Source organism: Motacilla alba, chromosome 1 (genome assembly GCF_015832195.1).
Source record: "Motacilla alba alba isolate MOTALB_02 chromosome 1, Motacilla_alba_V1.0_pri, whole genome shotgun sequence".
Lineage (NCBI taxonomy): Eukaryota > Metazoa > Chordata > Aves > Passeriformes > Motacillidae > Motacilla > Motacilla alba.
In genome coordinates this window covers 8,317,343-8,337,051 of record NC_052016.1, presented here as the reverse complement: position 1 = coordinate 8,337,051, position 19,709 = coordinate 8,317,343, and the positions used below count along the sequence as shown (strand labels likewise).

At 39.8% G+C, this 19,709-nt stretch overlaps 1 protein-coding gene across 11 annotated transcripts in view; it reads right to left on the bottom strand.

Annotated features, from left to right (window-relative positions):
* The window catches only part of SYNJ1 (synaptojanin 1), a 50,827-nt gene that overhangs the window by 20,627 nt on the left and 10,491 nt on the right, over positions 1 to 19,709 (bottom strand). For 8 of the 11 annotated variants that reach the window (XM_038123479.1, XM_038123844.1, XM_038124022.1 and 5 more), the window contains exons 5-17: positions 17,735 to 17,960; positions 16,432 to 16,515; positions 15,818 to 15,879; positions 15,437 to 15,533; positions 14,013 to 14,182; positions 12,205 to 12,286; positions 10,842 to 10,994; positions 7,646 to 7,811; positions 6,400 to 6,423; positions 3,217 to 3,408; positions 2,617 to 2,701; positions 1,445 to 1,585; positions 894 to 1,086 (exon numbers count right to left, since the gene is read on the bottom strand). In XM_038123479.1, the coding sequence (XP_037979407.1) occupies positions 894 to 1,086; positions 1,445 to 1,585; positions 2,617 to 2,701; positions 3,217 to 3,408; positions 6,400 to 6,423; positions 7,646 to 7,811; positions 10,842 to 10,994; positions 12,205 to 12,286; positions 14,013 to 14,182; positions 15,437 to 15,533; positions 15,818 to 15,879; positions 16,432 to 16,515; positions 17,735 to 17,960 (1,675 nt within the window). The remainder of the gene's footprint in view (positions 1 to 893; positions 1,087 to 1,444; positions 1,586 to 2,616; positions 2,702 to 3,216; positions 3,409 to 6,399; positions 6,424 to 7,645; positions 7,812 to 10,841; positions 10,995 to 12,204; positions 12,287 to 14,012; positions 14,183 to 15,436; positions 15,534 to 15,817; positions 15,880 to 16,431; positions 16,516 to 17,734; positions 17,961 to 19,709) is intronic. The other 3 variants (XM_038123570.1, XM_038124384.1, XM_038123661.1) reach the window with 2 other exon arrangements.

Here is a 19,709-nt window from a genome sequence, read left to right as displayed (position 1 = left end):
GGTCAAAGGCAATGGCTGCTGCCCGTGACATAGGAGAACAAAACACCCCCCTGGGACTTTGTGACAGTCTCCTGACAGACTGCAAATCCAGAGCTTTATCATTCAGATTTAATTGAAGACTTTTCACTTACATCTGATTTTCATCACTAGAAAGAGATGTAAGGGCTTTTTTAGTTTAAACAAAGCCCAGGTTTTAGAGTGAGAACTTCTACTTCCCCCTTTGTTTTGATTTTTCCACTGCTACCGAGTAGAGTCACTGGCAGATTGAAACAATAGCATTTAGGAAACTGTTGGAAACAGCACTTGCTAGGAAAACTGAAACATGACATCGGGGACAAATTTAGAAAATAAAAAACCCCTGTAAAATAAGATGTAAGACTCCTGCACAGTGCCACAGAAGTTAACAAATTACACTTTGATGACAAAATTTAAAACAGCTTTAAGTCTCAAGGAAGCATTTTGTTGCACCGATAACATTTTCAACTTGGTGATTTGATAATGAGAACACTGTGCTTGTTTATGAGAACATGGCATGGAATCATTCCTGTGTACTGAGAACAGCGCTGTTTCGCAGGGATTTTTTTTCTCATAGGTGATTGTCTCCCGTGCCTGCCACAGTTCTACTGCATGTCAGGGATCTACTACAGTCTCTTTCCTATGCGAAGTCCTTGATTCCAAATGCAAGTGAACTCATGGCAAGGTCTATTCTTTCTGCAGTCTCCTATTTTAATAAACATTGTGGGAACTCAATTACCTCTGAAATCTCTAACCCAAGGAAATATGATTTCCACAGGAAACTGGGGAAGGGGAAAAATGCGAATGGAGCTTTGGGATGACACTGCTGGAGCTCCAAGGGTTTCACTTTTGTTGTGGAATTTGAACACCGTGCTTACCATTGGAAAGCCAAGCTTGCGAGAAATTTCTACAAAGTCTTCATTTCTCTCCTTGACTTGGGATTGCCCTGCAGCAAAATGACTGCACACAAAGCAAAGGCTGGAGGTATGGAACAGCATCCGAATGGCCACTGCACCTTTGTTCCCAGTGGCTCCTCCCATGCCAGTCTTGACAGTATCCACAGCAACATCCCTGAAATAGTGAAACAACTATTAAACCTTCCAGGAGCCTGGCACAGATGGCTCTGAGTGTGACGCTGGGCTGGGAGGGATACATTGTTTTCCCAGCCACAGGGCGAGTTTAAAAAAAATTTAAAAGTTCCAACAGTCACTGAGTATTGACAAGATAAAACCTCAGCTTTTCAAGCTCTCTGAGCAACCAGTGCTCTCTGGGCATTTAAAAACTAAGAAAAGAATTTAAACAACTACTTCAGCAGAAGATGGAACAGCTCTCTCAGAGCCCCACATGGCTCTGAGGAAATTTGGATGTTATCTTCCAACACGAGGCAAGCTGAAGGTGACCCAAGCTGGAGCCAGCCGCACTCACTGACCTGATAAAGGGAGCGTGCTGAGGCCTGATGAACACGAAGAGGCAGACGCCCACCAGCTGCTCTGAAGCCAGCAGCACGTACTTGTAATCTCTGGAGATGGTCTTCTGCAGCTCAGCAGCCCAGAGCTTCTGATTTGTGGTGCTGGCAGTGAGATTAAAAACACCAGGTTGGAAATAAAGCAAACCGAGCAAGTTTCTAGCTGGGGATTGAGCTGACTAAGCTACATCCAAGAACCTGAAGTAAACCTTGAGGCAGTAAACCAAAGCCAAGTTGGGAATGGTGCTCAAAAGCCTCCCAGCAGAGACACAGACTCTAGACTGTCATGCCATCATTGTTTCAAATTCAGCCTCTACATACGCTGCCTCACTTTTCCCAACACCTCAGGTGACTTCAGGAGCCATGGCTATCTTTGCTGTATTTACGAGCTTAGACTAGAGGAGGAAATTGTTTTAAGAATTGTTTTAGAGAGTTACTTCCTAGCCTAGAGCTCAGTCAATATTGGAAAACAGGTGTCACAGTCTTAGATCAAGAAGAAGCATCCTTAGAGACCTAACAGACCATGGTTTTCAGAGCCAGCACAGGATGGGAATGAAAAATATCAGGCCTGGAAACAGCATTAACTACACAAAGGGTGAAATCAGGGGATGACAAGCTGACACTTGGTACCCAACAGACAAAAATCTGCACAAAGGCTACAGTATTATAGGCTTTATGTGCTGTTCCCAATGAGTTAAACCTTCCCTAACACACCAGGAAACATGCAAAGCAGGCAGAGAAAAAAATGGACAACGGGAATGCGATACTAGGACTACACACACATTAATGTCTGGTATCACCCACCACTGGGAAAAGTGTATTTCCATAACCCAGTCTGCTAGGAGTGAAAAATCCCAACTCCACAGTAATATATCCATGCAATACATGGAATGGCAGTGAAAACTAACAGTATGGAAGGAAGCCTTCCTGTGTACAGATCACAACTTGATACATAACAGCACACCAACAACACATGCTTTTGGAAAGATTGCCACAGGATTTGCTGTTCCCAGCAATACAAGACACAGGAACTGAAGAACACAGCAAGCACTGGAGAAAGCAAAATTTTAAATAACATATGACTTGGAAAAGGTGATTATCAGCCAAACAAGTACTGTGTGGATTGGATCACCCACCTGGCATTCACAATGTTTCCTGCATTTAACTCCACCATTTCTTCAAATCCAATGGCAAATATGTCCACAGGTTTGTTTTTGCGATCTTGAGGTAAATAGGAAAGAAGTTATTTCTTGTTTCTAATTAATTTAAGAATCAAGACCTCATATATATATATATATATATATATATATATTCATTTTAAGAAAAAAAAAATCCTTCCTTGGAAAGAAATTCCTCCCTGTGAGGCAGGCACAGGGTGCCCAGAGAAGTTGTGCCTGCCCCATCCCCGGAAGTGTCCAAGGCTAGGTTGGATGGGGCTTGGAGCAGCCAGGGATAGTGGAATGTATCCCTGCCCATGGCAGGGGGTGGAACTGGATGAACTTTAAGGTCCCTTCCAACACAAACCAGTGTGGGTTTCTGTAAAATTCTAGTTGTCTCAAAGAAGCTTTTAAATAAATCCAAATTCTGAAAGGTGTTTCTCTGGCAGGGAATGGAACTGGATCTTTACAGTCCCTTCCTACACAGTCCTACACTTGGGTGATACCTGTTTCAATGTTTGTGATCTACTTAGAAAAATGAGAGCTTTCAACAAAAAGTAATGACCACACAAATCCTACCTTGGAATTCATGGATTCCAGCTAACTTGGGTGCATCCAGAAGCCAGTCAGTGAGGGTTTGATTTCTGAAGGCAATACTTCGAAACTGCTTCCCCCCATTGACGTTCCACGTCCCAACGCAGACTCGGATCTTTTTCGGTTTTGCATACTTATAGAAGTTCTCACACATGCTCTTCAGCACTTTTACAGATGCTGCAAAAACATTTGAAAAGACATTACTTTTATGGAGAATGTTTCAGAAAGCTTGGCAGTGAGATCTTCCCAATGCATGTGCAAAGACAAAGCTAAACTGCGAAAGCACAAGGAATGCAGCTTTCCCAGGGGAAAGTACCCTTAGAGATACACACTATTTGTGTGGGTAAGACACTGACTGAAAAACAGCAGCAATTTGTCCAGAATTATATAGAGAGAAATAATACATGAGGGAAACAATTCCCATGTTTTATAAATATCTGTTGTTCTTTCATCTCATCCATTACTTGCTAGGGAAACCATTTTTTTGTACATATCAACAAGGATATCAGCCTTATTTTCACAGATTACATTCATGAAATACAATCTGTTACAGAGCCAACGTACAGATATATTAATTTCTGGAAGTGTAAAAGTTGCTGATACACTACAAGTACTAGAATAGAGATGGTACATTATTTCATATCCAAGTACATCTATTTAAGCCACAAATCTGAATTATTTTTAGATCAGTTGAATTCCTAAAGAGCTGCTTTAGTGAGGACAGTAGGCTGGGATTCAAAATAATCTCATTTCTCTGTCCCATCAGCCTTTCCCTGTGCCTTGTTTTTATCTGCCAAATGAAGAGAGAGGAATGACCCATATGTAAAGGACATTGTGAGAAATGCAGAAAGAAAAAGGCTGATTCAATGCTCAGGTACTTTACCTAAGTTAAATTAATTTACCTATTTTGAATGTTCGCATGGTTATCAGACTCCAAAAGAACAATTTAAACAATATGAGATGGAATTCTTCCCTTCACTTGTTGCTGTCTTGAAAAACAGTCAGTTACTAGGAACAATATTTCCATTTAAATTCCCCAAATAAGATGATTAGTGAGCTGCTGATGACTTTTCAGTTATTCTTTGCTACCTGGTTAAAACAAAAATCAGGTATTCTCTATCCCTATTGGGTTTGAAAAAAAACAGGAAGCAAGAAAATATATTGTGTTTGTTGGCTGCAAATGGTTTCCCTGCTGAACAAATCACACCTCCAAAAATGGACCAACCACACAGAAAAGACAATGAATTGGTTGGTGTCTCCCTGGGGTGCTCCGAGCAGATTATGCTCAGGATCATGCTTTCTTCATCAAAATCCAGGGAAATGAAGTCTAGGAAACAGCAAGGAACCAACTTGAGCCCTACAGGCAAGAGCCAAATACAGCGTGTACTTCTGACCCACACTCCAGGTGATTCCAGCCAGGAAGTCCAGCACATGCCCAAAAGGCCACGGAGGGTGGAGGACAGGAGCTACCTCAGCACCCGGCCACTGAAGGGAAACCATCACAGGAATGCTGTAGCCACAACACATCCAAAAACCCAAATCATCCCAAGGGCTGGCTGAACCCCAGGAAGCCAAACCAGCTGTGCAGGCCTGCAAAGATCAGCCTCTGCAGCACTCTGAGCCAGTTTAACAGCAGAGTTCGCACATTTCTCCTCTGGGGTTCCATCTTTTTCTTTTGAAAATTGACTGGATTTCAGCTTCATTTTAGTTACTCCAAATCATTCAGTTGCTACTGAGCAGCTTTTAAGAAAAGCTGCAAAATTTCATTATTGCCTATTTAACTCCTGATGTTATGAGACCCAAATGTGAAAAGCCGTACCAGGTTAGACTCTTAACTTTAGAAGTGAAGTGAAAACATTACAAAAAAAAAAAGTACATCTTTAAACTAGCAGTCTTCCTAAATTGTAGAATGATTTTTTAAATAAATTTGAGGAATTAAAAATAAAAATGTCTATGCTTTCCAAAATACTGAGTGAACCAAGTGCTTTTCAGAGCACCTGAGACTATGATTTTCCTACATATTTCTAGTTATTTATCTTTTCAGCAAAATCGTGCCTCACTCTACAACATTGGAAATCCAATCAGTTACATTTTCTTTTAGTGTCAGAAAAAATACTTTGACTGCTGCTCTTAATAGGCAAGCAGAAATTTGGAAATCAGGTCTACAAAGGGAGTGCTAATTTAAAATTCTGTTTGGAATATTCTGTGCAACTGAATGGAACTGTTGGAACTTGACAGAACTGTTTTACTGCAACATCCATATTCCTGTAGGAATATTTCAATACATGCAGTTCATACCCAGCTGAAACCCTGAAATGCTAAAAAACAGTTGATTTATAACTCTTACAAAAATAGGCATTCTAATAAATAACAAAAATTAGACATAAATAATAATACTAACAGTAAATGATAAATATATAAGAAATAGTTGGCTCTTCTTCCAGAGTTCTAAGATCACTGAGTGTGACCAGTCATTCCAATAAGCACTTGGTTACTCTGACAAAATGCCAGTGAATCATTTAATATCAGACATACATTACTTGTGACTCAGATTCCATTCTTTAGATAGTCACTAAGAGTTAAGTAGGTAGAGTAAAACACATATAGAAAAAGCAAAATTGGCAAATGAAGAGGCCATTTAAATTTGCTCATCACACAGTAAAATCTGAATAGATTTTAGAGCATTAGAAATATTTTATTTTAAATAACGGTTTCTGGGAATAAGAACATGAAGTGCTGCACAGCTGACAAGTTTCCTGCATGAACACAAGCATGTGGAACCTTCTAGCAGCAAATAAGATGAAATTACAAATTTTACTGAAGAATTCCACCTCTTATCCTAAACAAAGCAAAAACACAGAAGCCTGCAAATCAGATAAAAAGGAAAATTCCTTTGCAGCTGGAGCATGTGCAAAAAATAAACCCCTGCAAATTGGCTACCTCATTTCCTAACTCGCATCCCAGCTCAAATGCAACATTTTTCACCTCTTATATTCTCAGTCTCATTGGATTAAAGGATGTTAGGGCACAGGAATGCCAGATCCAAACACCACCAGAAAAATGTGAGCCCATAGCCAAATATTACACAAACAGACACAAGAAAAGCCAGAGGACAACAACAACAGCTGGTCAGGTATTTACAGTTTATTTTACTGTACTATACTATACCTGATTGTAATGATTGCTCTGAAACTACGGATGCAGTAAGAGGGAAACAAGAAAAGATTAGTCAAATAAGTTATTGCTTTTTAGGATTTTCCAGCAATGTGTGAGAAAACATGCTGTTAATACACAATTTATTACACATAACCAATTGCATCAGTTAAAGCATATGTTTTGTGCTGCAAAATCTACCAAGTTTCACAAGAGGATTAGCAAATTCTCTTTTCCTCCTTTATTAACAATGGATTCACACATGTTGAAGTACCCCACTGGTTAACTTGCCACCTGGCACAGAATGCAGAGAGATTTCAGGGAAGATGGATTAATGCTCCTCAGTTGTCAGGAGCTGCAAACACAGAAAGGACAGCTTGCATTCCCAGAAAAAGTGAGAGGAAACAAAAACAAATTTTAACTAATTTTGAGATGAGGCCTATTTACCAGGTTTCAGATATAAGAAAAAAAATCACAATAACATGAAACCTTGTGCTAAACAAATGGGACAATACCCCTCCCTCGGCCTCCACATCGGATGAAGATGTGGCCCCTCAACATGAAGATTACAACTGGGCAACTATTTTCCTCTTGAGCCAGAGATTTGCACTGGAGCTTTGACATATTTTTCCTCATTCTAGGTTAAGATGTGTCCGGGAAAAAAAATTAAATGGAAAATTTAAGAATGTTTCCCTAAAAATTGCAGTAACCCAGAATATTATCTACCTGGGATCTATTACCTGGGAAAGAAGACTCAAATTTAAGTTCCTTCTTTGCCCAAATATGAGCTCTTATAGTTTTGATGTCCCAGGAGAGGACTGAACACAGCCCTATGACTGACCCACTATTTTCTTACCCACCAGACTTGCAGAAGATGGGGTTGACTGCAGTTCTGGGGACTGTGGAGGCTACACCTCTTTGGGGATGCAGGATGCTGGTTCAGCACCCTGTTCTCATGAGGGAAGCACCTTTCTGGTACAAAACCCCCAAGGCTCATGTGGCTGCTCTCACAAGCAGAGTCTTATCGAAATCTCTCTGGTTTTGATGTAGAACTTCACCCAAAAATCATAAATAGGTAAAGCAATTTCTGCAGCACATTAGCTTGGCACTATTAGTAAAGCAGAAGTAACTTCCATTTTTTAATAAGCCAAGAGAACATAAAATAGCATTTATACTTTCCAACAGTGCTTTGAAAACAAACTTGATACAGCTTTCTTAGACCAAATAGTTATCAGAGATTAAAATCCTGAAAGACACATACCGCGTAAACTGCTGGTGGTTAAGAGAGCCCGTGCTTTATCTGCTAAATCACTATTTAGGGTATTTCCCAATAACAAAACATCAATGGCCTCCTGCTTGGAGCTATCAAAAAAGTTATTTTGGATCGTTCTGGTCACAGAACGAGCACCATCCTTCAGCTTTCCAGCCTGTTAGGGAGGAACATGTATAAAATATTTTATGTCGGACACTGCTCACAATACATTGGCAATATTCAGTAGATACACGTAAACTGTGTTAATGATTTTAAGGGCTAAGGCAATTTTCTTCTTTAAGTGTTAAATCAAGTTGTCTGAGCCTACTGTACTACATGTGCTTTCCCCCCACCCCCAGATGCTAAAAAAATACAGTAACACCTACAGGGCGTATCTAACAAGCAGATTTAAATTAAACAAAATGAAATAAAACAAAATACTGCAGGGAGGGGATCTTTTTTTTCCTAAACTCTAGCTCTTTAAAAATGTATTTGATATAGTGCCATGTTTAGACCATGACAGGGATTTTGGGCTTTTCCCCAAATAGTGAGAGATGAGCAAGCACTCGAGTCCAAATGGCATGACACATGAATGTGTATGTTTATGCACTTAGGAGTTCAGAATTCACATTCTGGAATATCCATGATAAAAACAGAGAGAGCTTTGACTTAAGACCACCCTTAACTTGTTGCAATAGCATGCAAGTCTCATGCAGCATCCCAGAAGGAACACAGGCACTAATCCATGGCTACAGACACACCCAGACACTGTCTCTGCACACTCTGGCCTGACTGCAGTCCAGAGGAACAGTGTCCCAACCACCCGGGCTGAACAGGAGTCTCCAGAAAAATGTGCTGCTGATGCAGATGTACCTGAGGTCCACACACACCTAAAGGATAATGCAGCTAACACATAATGCAGTCTTGTACTCTACTCCAAACCTGGCAGTGTTGACTTGGGCACACAAAAACACCTTTCTGATTACATGTCTTGTTGCATGTGCTTTGCCTGTGAGGCATCTGTGAACACACACTGCTGCAGGTGTGTGAAATACAGATGTGATCCATCAGGGATGCTGCAAGGGATTGTGTTATTATAAAAAAATACTCCCAAGTTTACAGCTTGCACTGTCCATGAAAGCCCCTTAAATGCATGTGGAAAGAAGGCAAAAGCTTAACCAAACTACCCTAGGATTTAGTTCTGTGAATTGTACTAGACAGCAAGACAGAAGCTACTCTTTTGGCAAGGCTAAGTGGCTTTGGCAGACAATGGGGATGAGCTGTGGGGAGCACTCTATTGCAACAGGATTTTGACAGGATGCACTCCCTTCCTGGCAGACAACGTACAACTGGTGATCCAAAAAACCACACTCACCATTCACATACCAGGCAATTAATTGAAAGGAACCCCGAGAAAGCAAAAGAAAGAGCAGGTAAGGAGTTAGATGTAATACTTTAGTTAGATGTATAATACTTTAAAAAGAACTGGTTTTCAGTATAGAAAGATATATTAACACACTTAAGGTTAAAATAATTTTCTCTTATGTGAAATTTCTATATTTTTACTTCTAAGTATTCTTGGGCTTTGAAGAATCAAACTGACAAGCAGGAAATAGAACAATTTGAGGCATCAAACTTTTCATTTGAGAAATAAAAATGCAACTTAAAAACTACATTTTAAAATATATACTCAGAGTACTCAAAAATATACTGAGTCAGGTTTAATTGGTTTTGCATTAAAGCATTAAAGATCCTCTATGAACAGACTGGACTCGTGTCAGAGATATTTGATTTGATTTATGAGATGTGGTACAAATTAAGAGTTGTCCCAGAGCAGGGATCCAGAATTATTCCAAAGACAGCAGAGTAAATGTAGTGTTGTGGTTTAACAAACTGAAACCAGGACATCTACTCTGTGTTTTAAACATTAAAAATGGAAATGTATATACTAAATGCATTTCTTTAACGTGTAAAAAAAAAATAGCCAAATGAACTAGATTAAATAGTTATTTATTAATTTAGGAAAAGGAACTAAGAAGGTTGAATGGCAAAGTCAAGACAAGGGGAGACACTCCATAAAATACTTACTGCAGTTTTCCTGGCAGTCTAGGTGACATTTTTGTAAGAAAAATAAAACTAAACCTCTTGAACCAAATTCCATTCTATGGTAAAATACAAGCAATTCCCAAATGAAGAAGTCTTGTATGCACCAGTCAAGGGGCAGAATAAGCAACAAGTTGATTTGATTCTTTCATTTTTATGTATTTTGCTGTGACACCTCCAACATGAGCAGAGAAGGACCCTGGCACAGTGTGAATGAACAAATGATGGAAAATCCAAAACACTTGGCTGTGGGTACATGGGCTATAACATGGAATGAGAAGCAGCACATTCTTTAGCAGAAAGAATAGTGTGAAAAGACATTCTTGAAGGAACTAAGGGCAAAAATTGCTACAGGTCAACATTTGCCTTGTCTGGTGTCACCGGGCAAGGGACAGGATTAGGGAAACAAAAAAGCAACATTGTAAGAAAAAAAAAACCAAAAGGCAGCATTAGAAAATGAGAACAACTCGGGCATCAACCCAGACAAGTTGAAGAGAAACATTACACTGTCATGGAGCATGGAACTGATCTTACAGCATTAAAAAGCAGGGTAGAAACAAAATTTGGGGTTTTTTCAGTGACTGCAAAACTAAGAAGAAAAAGCTGGACAAACATGCAAACAAAACCCACCAGGCTACCACTAGATTAGTATTAACACTATTAAACATTAAAAACACGAACAACATCCCGACAAACACACTTGAAAGAGAGATATAGTGAATAGAACTGAAATAATAGCAGGAGAGGTACAGAGAGAAAAGTAAAAATATTCAAAGAAACTAAAGCTGATTTGAATATACATTCTTCTGAACTATGTTCTAAAGAAATGGAAGATTTCAGACTTATTCATTCATACAGAATAGTGTTATCTGGGAGGCAGGAGCATGGCTAGAAAGGGATGTAGAGGAACATGACCTGGTTATCAACAGAACCAACCATTTCAAGTTAATTTTTGTGGTTGGTTGGATTTTGTTTGGGATTGTTTTAGGATTACAAAGAGCACATTCTTTAAAGAGAAAATATCATCATGGCTATAGTAATGGCAGAATTTATTCAAACCCATACTGAACACTGCTAAAGCATTTGAGAAGATGTACTTTACCTTTGCTTTTCCTTCAAGGGCTCCAGTTCCAGCATAAATTTTACTGACAGAATCACCATTCACTGACCACATGGATCGGAAAACTTCTTGAAAGCGAGTAACTAACTGAGGCTTCTCAGCTAATCCTAATACCTCCAGCTGTTTTGTTAGCATCTGTAACAGGTGAAGACAGCATTAGCAAAAAATACCCCAACAAACCAAACCAAAACCAACCAAACAAAAAATAACCTCACTTTAAATATATTTCTTAAAAGGCACATGGTATTTTTCAGCATATGCATATAACACCCCACAAATCTTGGGTTTATATATATCATTCTGAGCAAACTATCAGCATAACATGCTTGAAAGGCTGCATCCTACATGTAATGTAGCACCAACACTGCATTTTCCTTTGAAGATAGGTAGAAAAAAAATTATGTAGCTGATTTGTGTTTTCATCTTAAAGTTCACCAAACTAAACACGAAAGCTATTTTCAACAGCTTTTCAAAAATCTTTAAAACCTTAGGGTATCTGACAGCAAAAAGAAGGAGCCTCAAATAATAGACACAGAATGGCAAAGGCAAAATCCTGAAGGTTGGGCAGGAATCAACAAAAGATACAAAAGGAAACTTGCAAAACAAAATTAAGAAATATACACAAAGTTTTAGAAATTGGGTGCTTGCTCTTATAATTTTAGGGGGTCATCTAGAGTTCAGTACCTGTTATTTTAAATACTTACTGTGTTAAAGTAAGAATTCATATATCTCATTTAATAGAATTTTAAATTTAAGTAAGCAGTTCTTCAGAATTAACCATTTCCCTTCCTATTAATTAGTTGTATACTTTTAGTTCTCATACTTTAACTGAAATCATACTTTAATTGTCATTGCTGAAAAATCTGGCACATCTGGTTTAAAAAAAAGTTGTATTTATGCAGTTCTTAAAAGGATATGAAAGGAAAAAACAGAGCTAGATAGCTATGTTTGACATATAAGTACTCTACACATCAAGAATGTAAAAAGAGTTTGTTATGCCACAGAAAACTTGTGCAAATGCAGCAGCCAAGCTCTACATATTCCAGAATCAGATACATCTGTTTTAAAACCAATGCCTTGTAAGTTGTCACAGAAATTCCTCTGAAGAGGAGAATTTTAATAAAATTCAGAAAACAGAAGGATAATGATTTCTTTAGGTTTGACCCTGCAGCCTCCGTATTTTTTCATTTTCAAACCTGCTGAAGATCTCTCTGGAAGTCAGACCGAGAAACAGCTCACGCTAGAAATACACCTGTGAAAAGCTCATTCACCCTTCCTAGGGAAGGTGACGCTTCCTTTACAGCCCAGGTGCCCCAGAAGCAGCAGCTGGATGTGGGTGTCCTACCTCCAAGCCAAAGAAGGCCTGCACACTGTTTGTTCTATCCAGACAGTCCAGGCAGTTGGTCCTGACAGTGCCGCTCTGGGATCTGTGCCAAGGACAACAGGAGAGGGAAAACAACTGAAATAACTCATTTAGCACACATCTCTTCAGCAGAGGCGGGGACAGGGAGATCTGAACCAGAGCAGTAAATCAGGGCATTGTCAGTGCGACGTTCCTGCCCCACAAGGACATTTATAAAAGAGGCGGCAACAGAGGGTGAGCTCCAAATGCTCACTGAGCACAGCTCAGGCATTTCCTGCAAATGACATTAGTCCTTCTGCTTCCGTTTCTCCCAATCCTCCTTGCTTGCTTGGTCAAGTGTCACGCAAGATTAAGGTTTCTTTTCAAACAATTCAACTAATACACTTCCAAAAAAACCTCAGAGAGAAATAACTTGTAGCTACAACAAAAATGAAAAAGAAAAGTACTGAGTCAGTTCTTGAATTTTATTTAACTAAAAGTAACAGGATTTTATGATATAAAGCCAGTTCCAGTGCCTCACTACTTGCTCATAAAAATCAAAGACAAGCCTCTCCCCTTTAGCTCAAGGGATATTCGAGGCCCGAAAGCACTCAGAACTGCTCCATTGCCTTTGGGAAAAGCCCAGTAACTCCTGCTAGAAAGCTCTCAGAAGGATCATGTTGAGCAGCACCCATGTTCTGCTTGCTCAGCTAGGAGTACAAAATTCTAATGGCTCTCCCAAGGACACACACTTATCCCTTACTTCTGCCATTCCCACTACACACATTGCCCACCCAAGTCAGAATGGTTTCAGCACCTTTACTTAGAGACCTACACAAACTGTAGCAAGTTCTGGAGAACTTTCTTCAAGATTTTTTTTTTTGTTTTGCTATTACTATCTCTGCATTTGATTTGAAATACAAAGCAAAAAGCCTGACATTTCCCAAAGGAGACACTCCATGAACTCACAAGCATTATAACAACCTTTTATTAACACAAGTCTTTGAGCTGTCACAAGCTACCACTTTTTTTTTTTTTGCTTTCAGTCTGTTGAATTTTGATTTGTGATGGCATTATTGGAATACCCCAATTAAAAAAAAAAAAAAAAGCCACTTTTAAACCTTTTTGGAGCTCATCCCCTCATCATTCAGCAACTCTTTCTCAGGGAGAACCTCACTCAGCACCTTGCTCTGCATTAGTTAAAAGGAGTAAGGGTGTGGAAGGGAAAAGAGAAGGAATGTTGCCTACTTCTATCTCTGCTTCTCTTTTCCTGCTGAGATAAGCACAGCCATTGCTCCAGGAGTCAGGAATAAGTACAGAGCAGAGCAGGAAACGTGCATCGCAATCCTGCTTTGAGAGAATGGAACCTCTCAAATGGGGGATCCAGGCACAGTCAAAAACACTGTCCTGAACACAAACATTTACAACACACAGAAAATTGCACGTTCCATCAAGTACTCAGCCTGTTACACAGGAAGATGGAAAAACATACATTAATTCCATGTGGCTGCCCGCTTAGAAAAAGGACTATTGATCATTTCCACAAAATCCTGAGGTGAAAGGCCTGAAATTAATTCTTGCCCCTTGAAAGCCTCACAGAGATCTTCTTTAGAGATTTTTAGAGCATACACAGGATGAGACAAGATCTTACCAGAGTAAAATAGGTGACTCATATTTCAGCTGTTAAGGATCACCCAGGATACGCTAAAACCACAATAACAGAGGCAATATCCTTTCTCTTATCTTCTTGCTGAGGGGTGAAACACATCCCAGCACCACAATTTAATCTGAGGAAAGTTGTACACACAAACCTTTTCACTTCCTTTCCATCAAAATAAAAAAATCCACACTCTAAGAATTTCTGGACTTGAGGTTTAAGCACACTGTGTAGTTTTTCTGCCTTTCCACCTTTAACCATCTGATGATAGTCGAAGTTCACCATTTTGATATCAGCTGAATGTTCGGATGCTTTCAAATGGCTCTGGCATTGTGAACAGAAAAAAAAAGTATAAATATACCAGTATCTGAACATACAGAAGTAGGAGCTAAACAAGAGATTACAACTATTTTTAAAGTTGTTTTATTACCTTTTAGGTAAAAATGAAACAACTTTTATCACCATTGAAACAAATCACTCAGAACTGATTAATATTTCACATGTATTTTTGCTTTCCTTGTCACAAAGTCAGGCTTTTCCCTTACTACCCCAGGGGTCACCAAGGCAACCCACGGCCTCTTCTGCTGTTCCAATGCTTTCACTTGGAAAAGGCTGTTTCAGTGAAACCCCTTTTCACCAACAGTCACTGACACGCTGGTCAGCAACGGGGATCAAGTAAACACTTCAACTACTACCAGCAAAAACCCCACCCAAATTATTTAGGTTGCTGTGGAGAGTGGCTTGAGCAAAACTTTCCCTAACATTCCCTGAAAAATCCCTAAGTGCCCTCACAATGTTTGTTGGAAAAGCCCTGGGCATCGATGCACATGTGGGAGCACTCTGGTCTTCTACCACAAGAGCCGGGTACAGCAAATATCCCAGTGAATGCCCCAGCTACTCAATCTCTGCAATACTGAGGGAGAACGGAGAGGGAGGTAACAGATGGCTGCTGACATGTTCTCTGGCTTCAGACAGAACTCCTCAAACAGTCGGTATTTATGAACTGCAACTCGGGGTTTTCTTTTAAACTAGTCAGTGGGAATTAATGAGAGCAGCCACTTATAGTTAACATCTTCTGAACAAACATATCCTGCTAATCATGAAGCAGCTCCATATTTGAATTGATAAATTATATATTTTTTAATTTTAAAGGATATACCCATTAATTTTAGAATAAATATCTTTAAAAGAAACATTACAGCATTAAATATCATAAAGTATAATGTATTCATTCATCAATTTTATAGTGTAAAAAAGACTTATGTTTTCAATAAGACACTAGTAAGCATGAAATACAAAAAAAAATTAAAAATTAAAACCCCTCAACATTGTCTACATTGGTTACTGTACTGGAAAGTTATAACAGCAATCTCAACAGAATCAAACAGGAATTACGTAGAGAGCTTTTAACAATTCATTTCACATCATCCATCTTCAGCAGTGCTGTTCTGATAAACCCAATTTTAGCTCCCAGAGCACAGCATACCTGGGGGTTTGGTTTCCAAAGGCTCTGTAAAAGCTTCATTGCAAACAAGCAAATTCCAAGGATATGCACAGTGAAAGAACTGTCATACTCACCTGGAAGGCTTTGCTGAGCATGTGCTCCCCTTCTTTTGCCCCAAGTAAATTTACAATAATTTGCTTGCCATATAAATTTTTAAGAGTTTGGAAATGCCTGTTAACAGAAGAAAAAAATCCACAGTCATTTTCTGGCACACAAAAAATTAACAGCAACACCTGCTACACTGAGAAGCTGCAAAGTATCCAATAAAAATTTTATTCACACTTTCCAACAAAGCATTGAAAGGCATAAGCAATCCCCAGGAAGTTCCCAGCTTTACTGAATTCCACATTTGTACAGACAAAGCCTCCCATTCGGAATAACATATCCCATCTCTGTGACGCAGCAGAACTTAAGAGGTTTTTAGTGCATTAGCAAATATTTTAGATGTTTTTTACCTGTCAAAAGCTGGTGCATTCGCCTCAAAACCCCTTGACATCCTGACACGATGGGATCCCACCTACAACACCAAGAGTACATTAAATTGTCTTGTTTTGAGTAAAATGCATGTGAATGTTTCAGCAGTTCTACTGCAAAATGCTGGTATGTTTGAAGAACCTAGAACCCATGTAAGGCACAAAATTTTTTTAACCTTTCCTGTAAAAAATCTGTCGCAGTAGCAGGAGCTGAATCAGTCCCTCTTTCAAGAAAACTGTGATGAAATTCTATTACAGTAACTCTTGATCCTTATTGACTTCTTGAAAAGACTTCTCCTCAAGAGCAATTCAGAAGAAGACAGCCCCTTTGGATGCCCTCAGACAATCCATTTAAAAGAGGAAAAAGAACTTCAAAAAGGAGACATGGAAAAAAGAATGGACATTCAAGTCATGTGCAAAGCAACTTTTAGACTTGAGAGAAGCAGGCTTGGTGAGCCACAATAGCACCAACAGGCTCCCAAAGGATCACCAAATCCTCACAGGCAACTGTGAAGAAGAGCCCAAAGGCTAGCAGATGATGTTTGAAAGGACATGTGTAAGAATTACCTGTGTAATTAAATCTATCTCCTGCTTACCTGCAGTCCTGGCTGTTCCCAAAATAATGGAACAGATCCTCGAATCTGTATGAAAGATGACACAGAGTCATCCAAATATATCACCTGTTAAGGAAAGTAAAGCATAGTATTAATAGTGATCACAGGGTAAGATTTTAGAATTCTTAGCCTTAACTAAACATGGAGCAAATAAAATATATTTACGTATTACATATTCCACATTACAAACTAAAATATTGTTTCCAAGACTGTGAACAACTCCTACAAAAAGTTCCGTCACTCTCATGCTCCTTTGCACAATCACAATTCACAATGTGTAAGGAAATACAGCATTTATTATTTGGGTTTGAGTTACTTCTGCGCTAGGAGTAAGATGTTTTAAACAACTTGGTAAGACTTTCCTGCAGGAACAGTTAAAATGAACACCAATGCACAGAAAATCACCCTGCAGCCTACTCAGAACCCTTGCACATATTTTCTGCATCACAAACCAACATATCATGGTCCATGAAGTATCCAGGAAACGAAAACTGAAGTGGAATAACACACCACAGCCATTCAGCGATGCTGGCACACTAGGAAAATCAGGCAGAGAAAAGTGTAACAGGAGTGTTCTGACTAAACTCCTGACACTGGAGGTGTACAAGCAGAGCCCTTCCTGCATGAAGCCCTCCTTCAGTCACCTGGGTTCTGGAAGGAGTCAGTGAGGCTGCCAAAGAAACCCAGGAGCACGGACACAGCTGCAGGAACAACCCCTTGGGAATAGGCTACCATGGAAAGTGAGCCAAGGAAAGCCAGCAAAGAAGGATTTAGCAGGTTCCCACATTTCTGTGTAATGAGGGCAGAGCCATGAAAATCCAAGGCAAAAGAACGACAGTGGCTCTACAAGCTGCCTTTCAGAGGAGCTGTGCTAAGTGGAACACTGTTATCTTTCCTGAGCCACAAGGCACCAGTGCTTTGGTATTCACCAAAAATCCCTTTTGCCCGTTTCTTTTACTTTAGATTAACTCAGGCCAGAAGTGGCACATGCTGCCATGCAGCTCAAGGGGCTCAGGGGAAGCACAGCCACCCACAGGAGTTCAGCACCTTCTTAAGCTACTGCAATTCAGACCCAGGCATGCCCTGACCATAAGCCACACTAAAAACCAAGATCATCAAATTGCATAACCTACTTAGCTTCCTAATTTAGCATCAGAGAAACTATTCCAATATCTGCTGGTGGCAGACTTGACTTGTGATTCAATTGATCTAGAGCAAAAATCTCATCACACGGGGGCTTACATTGGCTTGTCAGCCAAGCTACGGGCACTGGAGCATAACATACCTGCTCTGTTTCAACAAAATTGGCAACGTGACCATCATCATTTGTTCCCCGGACGTTAAATCGGGTGCCAGCCCGTTCGCAGCTTAGTCGTGAAATGAGACAAGCCTTCGCCTGCTTGTGAGCTGCATAAATTGTCCTGATCTCCACTCCTCCACACATGAGTCGTAACAACCAGTCATCACAGTTCACCCCATAGTGCTTCAGATGTAAATGCAGTGACTGGTTCCTGTCAGGGAGAAAACAACCATCAAACAACCAGAAGGAATTACAATTCAGCTCAAACTCTTAAGCTAACTACTAACTCCTTACATTTCACACCCACTAACACAAATAAGACCAGGAAAATAGGCATGCTATAGTTTTGTGATATAACTTTCACTTAAATCTCCCTGAAATAGCAAATAGCACAATAAGAAGATGGGGTGAAGCTATGAATTTCCATGACCTTAAAATAATAACCCTTATAGCCCTTGCTTGTCACCCATCAAAAAAAAACAACACTCCAAGTTGTTTATACTTCTCTGCTCAGCCTTGTTTTGAGAAGCCAGAGATTACAGACTCCAGGGAAGCATAACAGGATGGGGTTACTTTTTTTGTAGTGTGTAAAACACCATTGAATCTCACACCACCACAAAATAAAGCCAGAACAGAAATTCTTATCAATATACTCACATTATATGCCATCATTATATGCCGCCTAACCCTAACCTGGTCACCAGACAGGCTTCCAGGAATACACTCCCAGCCAATTAGCTCTCAAATGCCTTTAAACACCAATTTCAGGGCTAAGTGCTGGTACTTTATGTACTGCATATATGATTCCCTAATAGCAGTTACTGCTCACATGAAAGGAAGATCCACAGTTTGAATGTACCTGTGCATTTACCAGCACTAATCAATGCTGTATTAAGTAAGAAAGACTAAAGTCCTGGTTTTGTGAAATTTTTTGTTTGCCTCACTCTAGCGAGTGGCTTTTGATCTTCTTTGGAAATAGTCACTAGTATAAAAAGGGAGCAAAGTTTTCTGCACAGCAAAGAAAAGCTAACTCCAGGAAGATGTCTGGTTGTGACAGACATCTTTTCTGGAATTCTCTACTGGAATTGCAAACAGCATGTTCATTGTAACAGTGGAAGCTCTTTGATTTTAGCCTTTTCATCCTAAACCTAAATATACGGGTGCATTACAATAGGACACCGGAAGCAAACAATATTCTTTCCCTGGGCACTCTGAGCCTAGATGTTTGGCACAGAAAATCCCCAGCAAGCTCAGTGAAGTGCATATGCAGAATACTTCCCATTCTTGACTTTCAGAAGTTACATTTCTAGATCTTGGATTCTGGACATTCCTAGATCTTGGATTCTGGACATTCCTAGATCTTGGATTCTGGACATTCCACCTACCTCCTGGGAGGATTGGTCCTTACAAGAAAAACCAGAGAACAGAGTAACTGCTAAAGTTTTACAACAGGGGTCAGAATCAGCCCAGCTTATTTGGACAGGGTCAACAGGCACCCTTTCTCAAGCCCTGAGGTACTGGAATGATCAATGGAGAGCCAAGTCTTTCTACAGATGCACAGACAAACAGCAAGGTTTCTACAACCCCTGTAAAGCTACATCAAGGAAATAATGTTTCTGAAGACCTGAGCTTATTTCCCACCTTAATAATTTTTCTTACATTTCACTCTGATCAGATTCCCCTATCTGACCAAAATAGCAGCTAAGACTAGAGAGACATTGGCTCATATGCTGGAGCTGGTTGGGTGTATTTTGGCCAGAAGAGGGGAATGGATGTAGCTTTTCACCTGTTCTAACAGTGTAAAGCCAAGTCTTCAGCACCCTACCAAGACCCCTGGACACACAGAGCATTTTTAACAAAAGCTGAAGGGAACAGAATTTCTGACATGTCAGTGTGCATTACCGGCATTATTTCAGCTGCTGATTGACAGAAAGAGCAGTATTCCTCTCACCAAAAACTC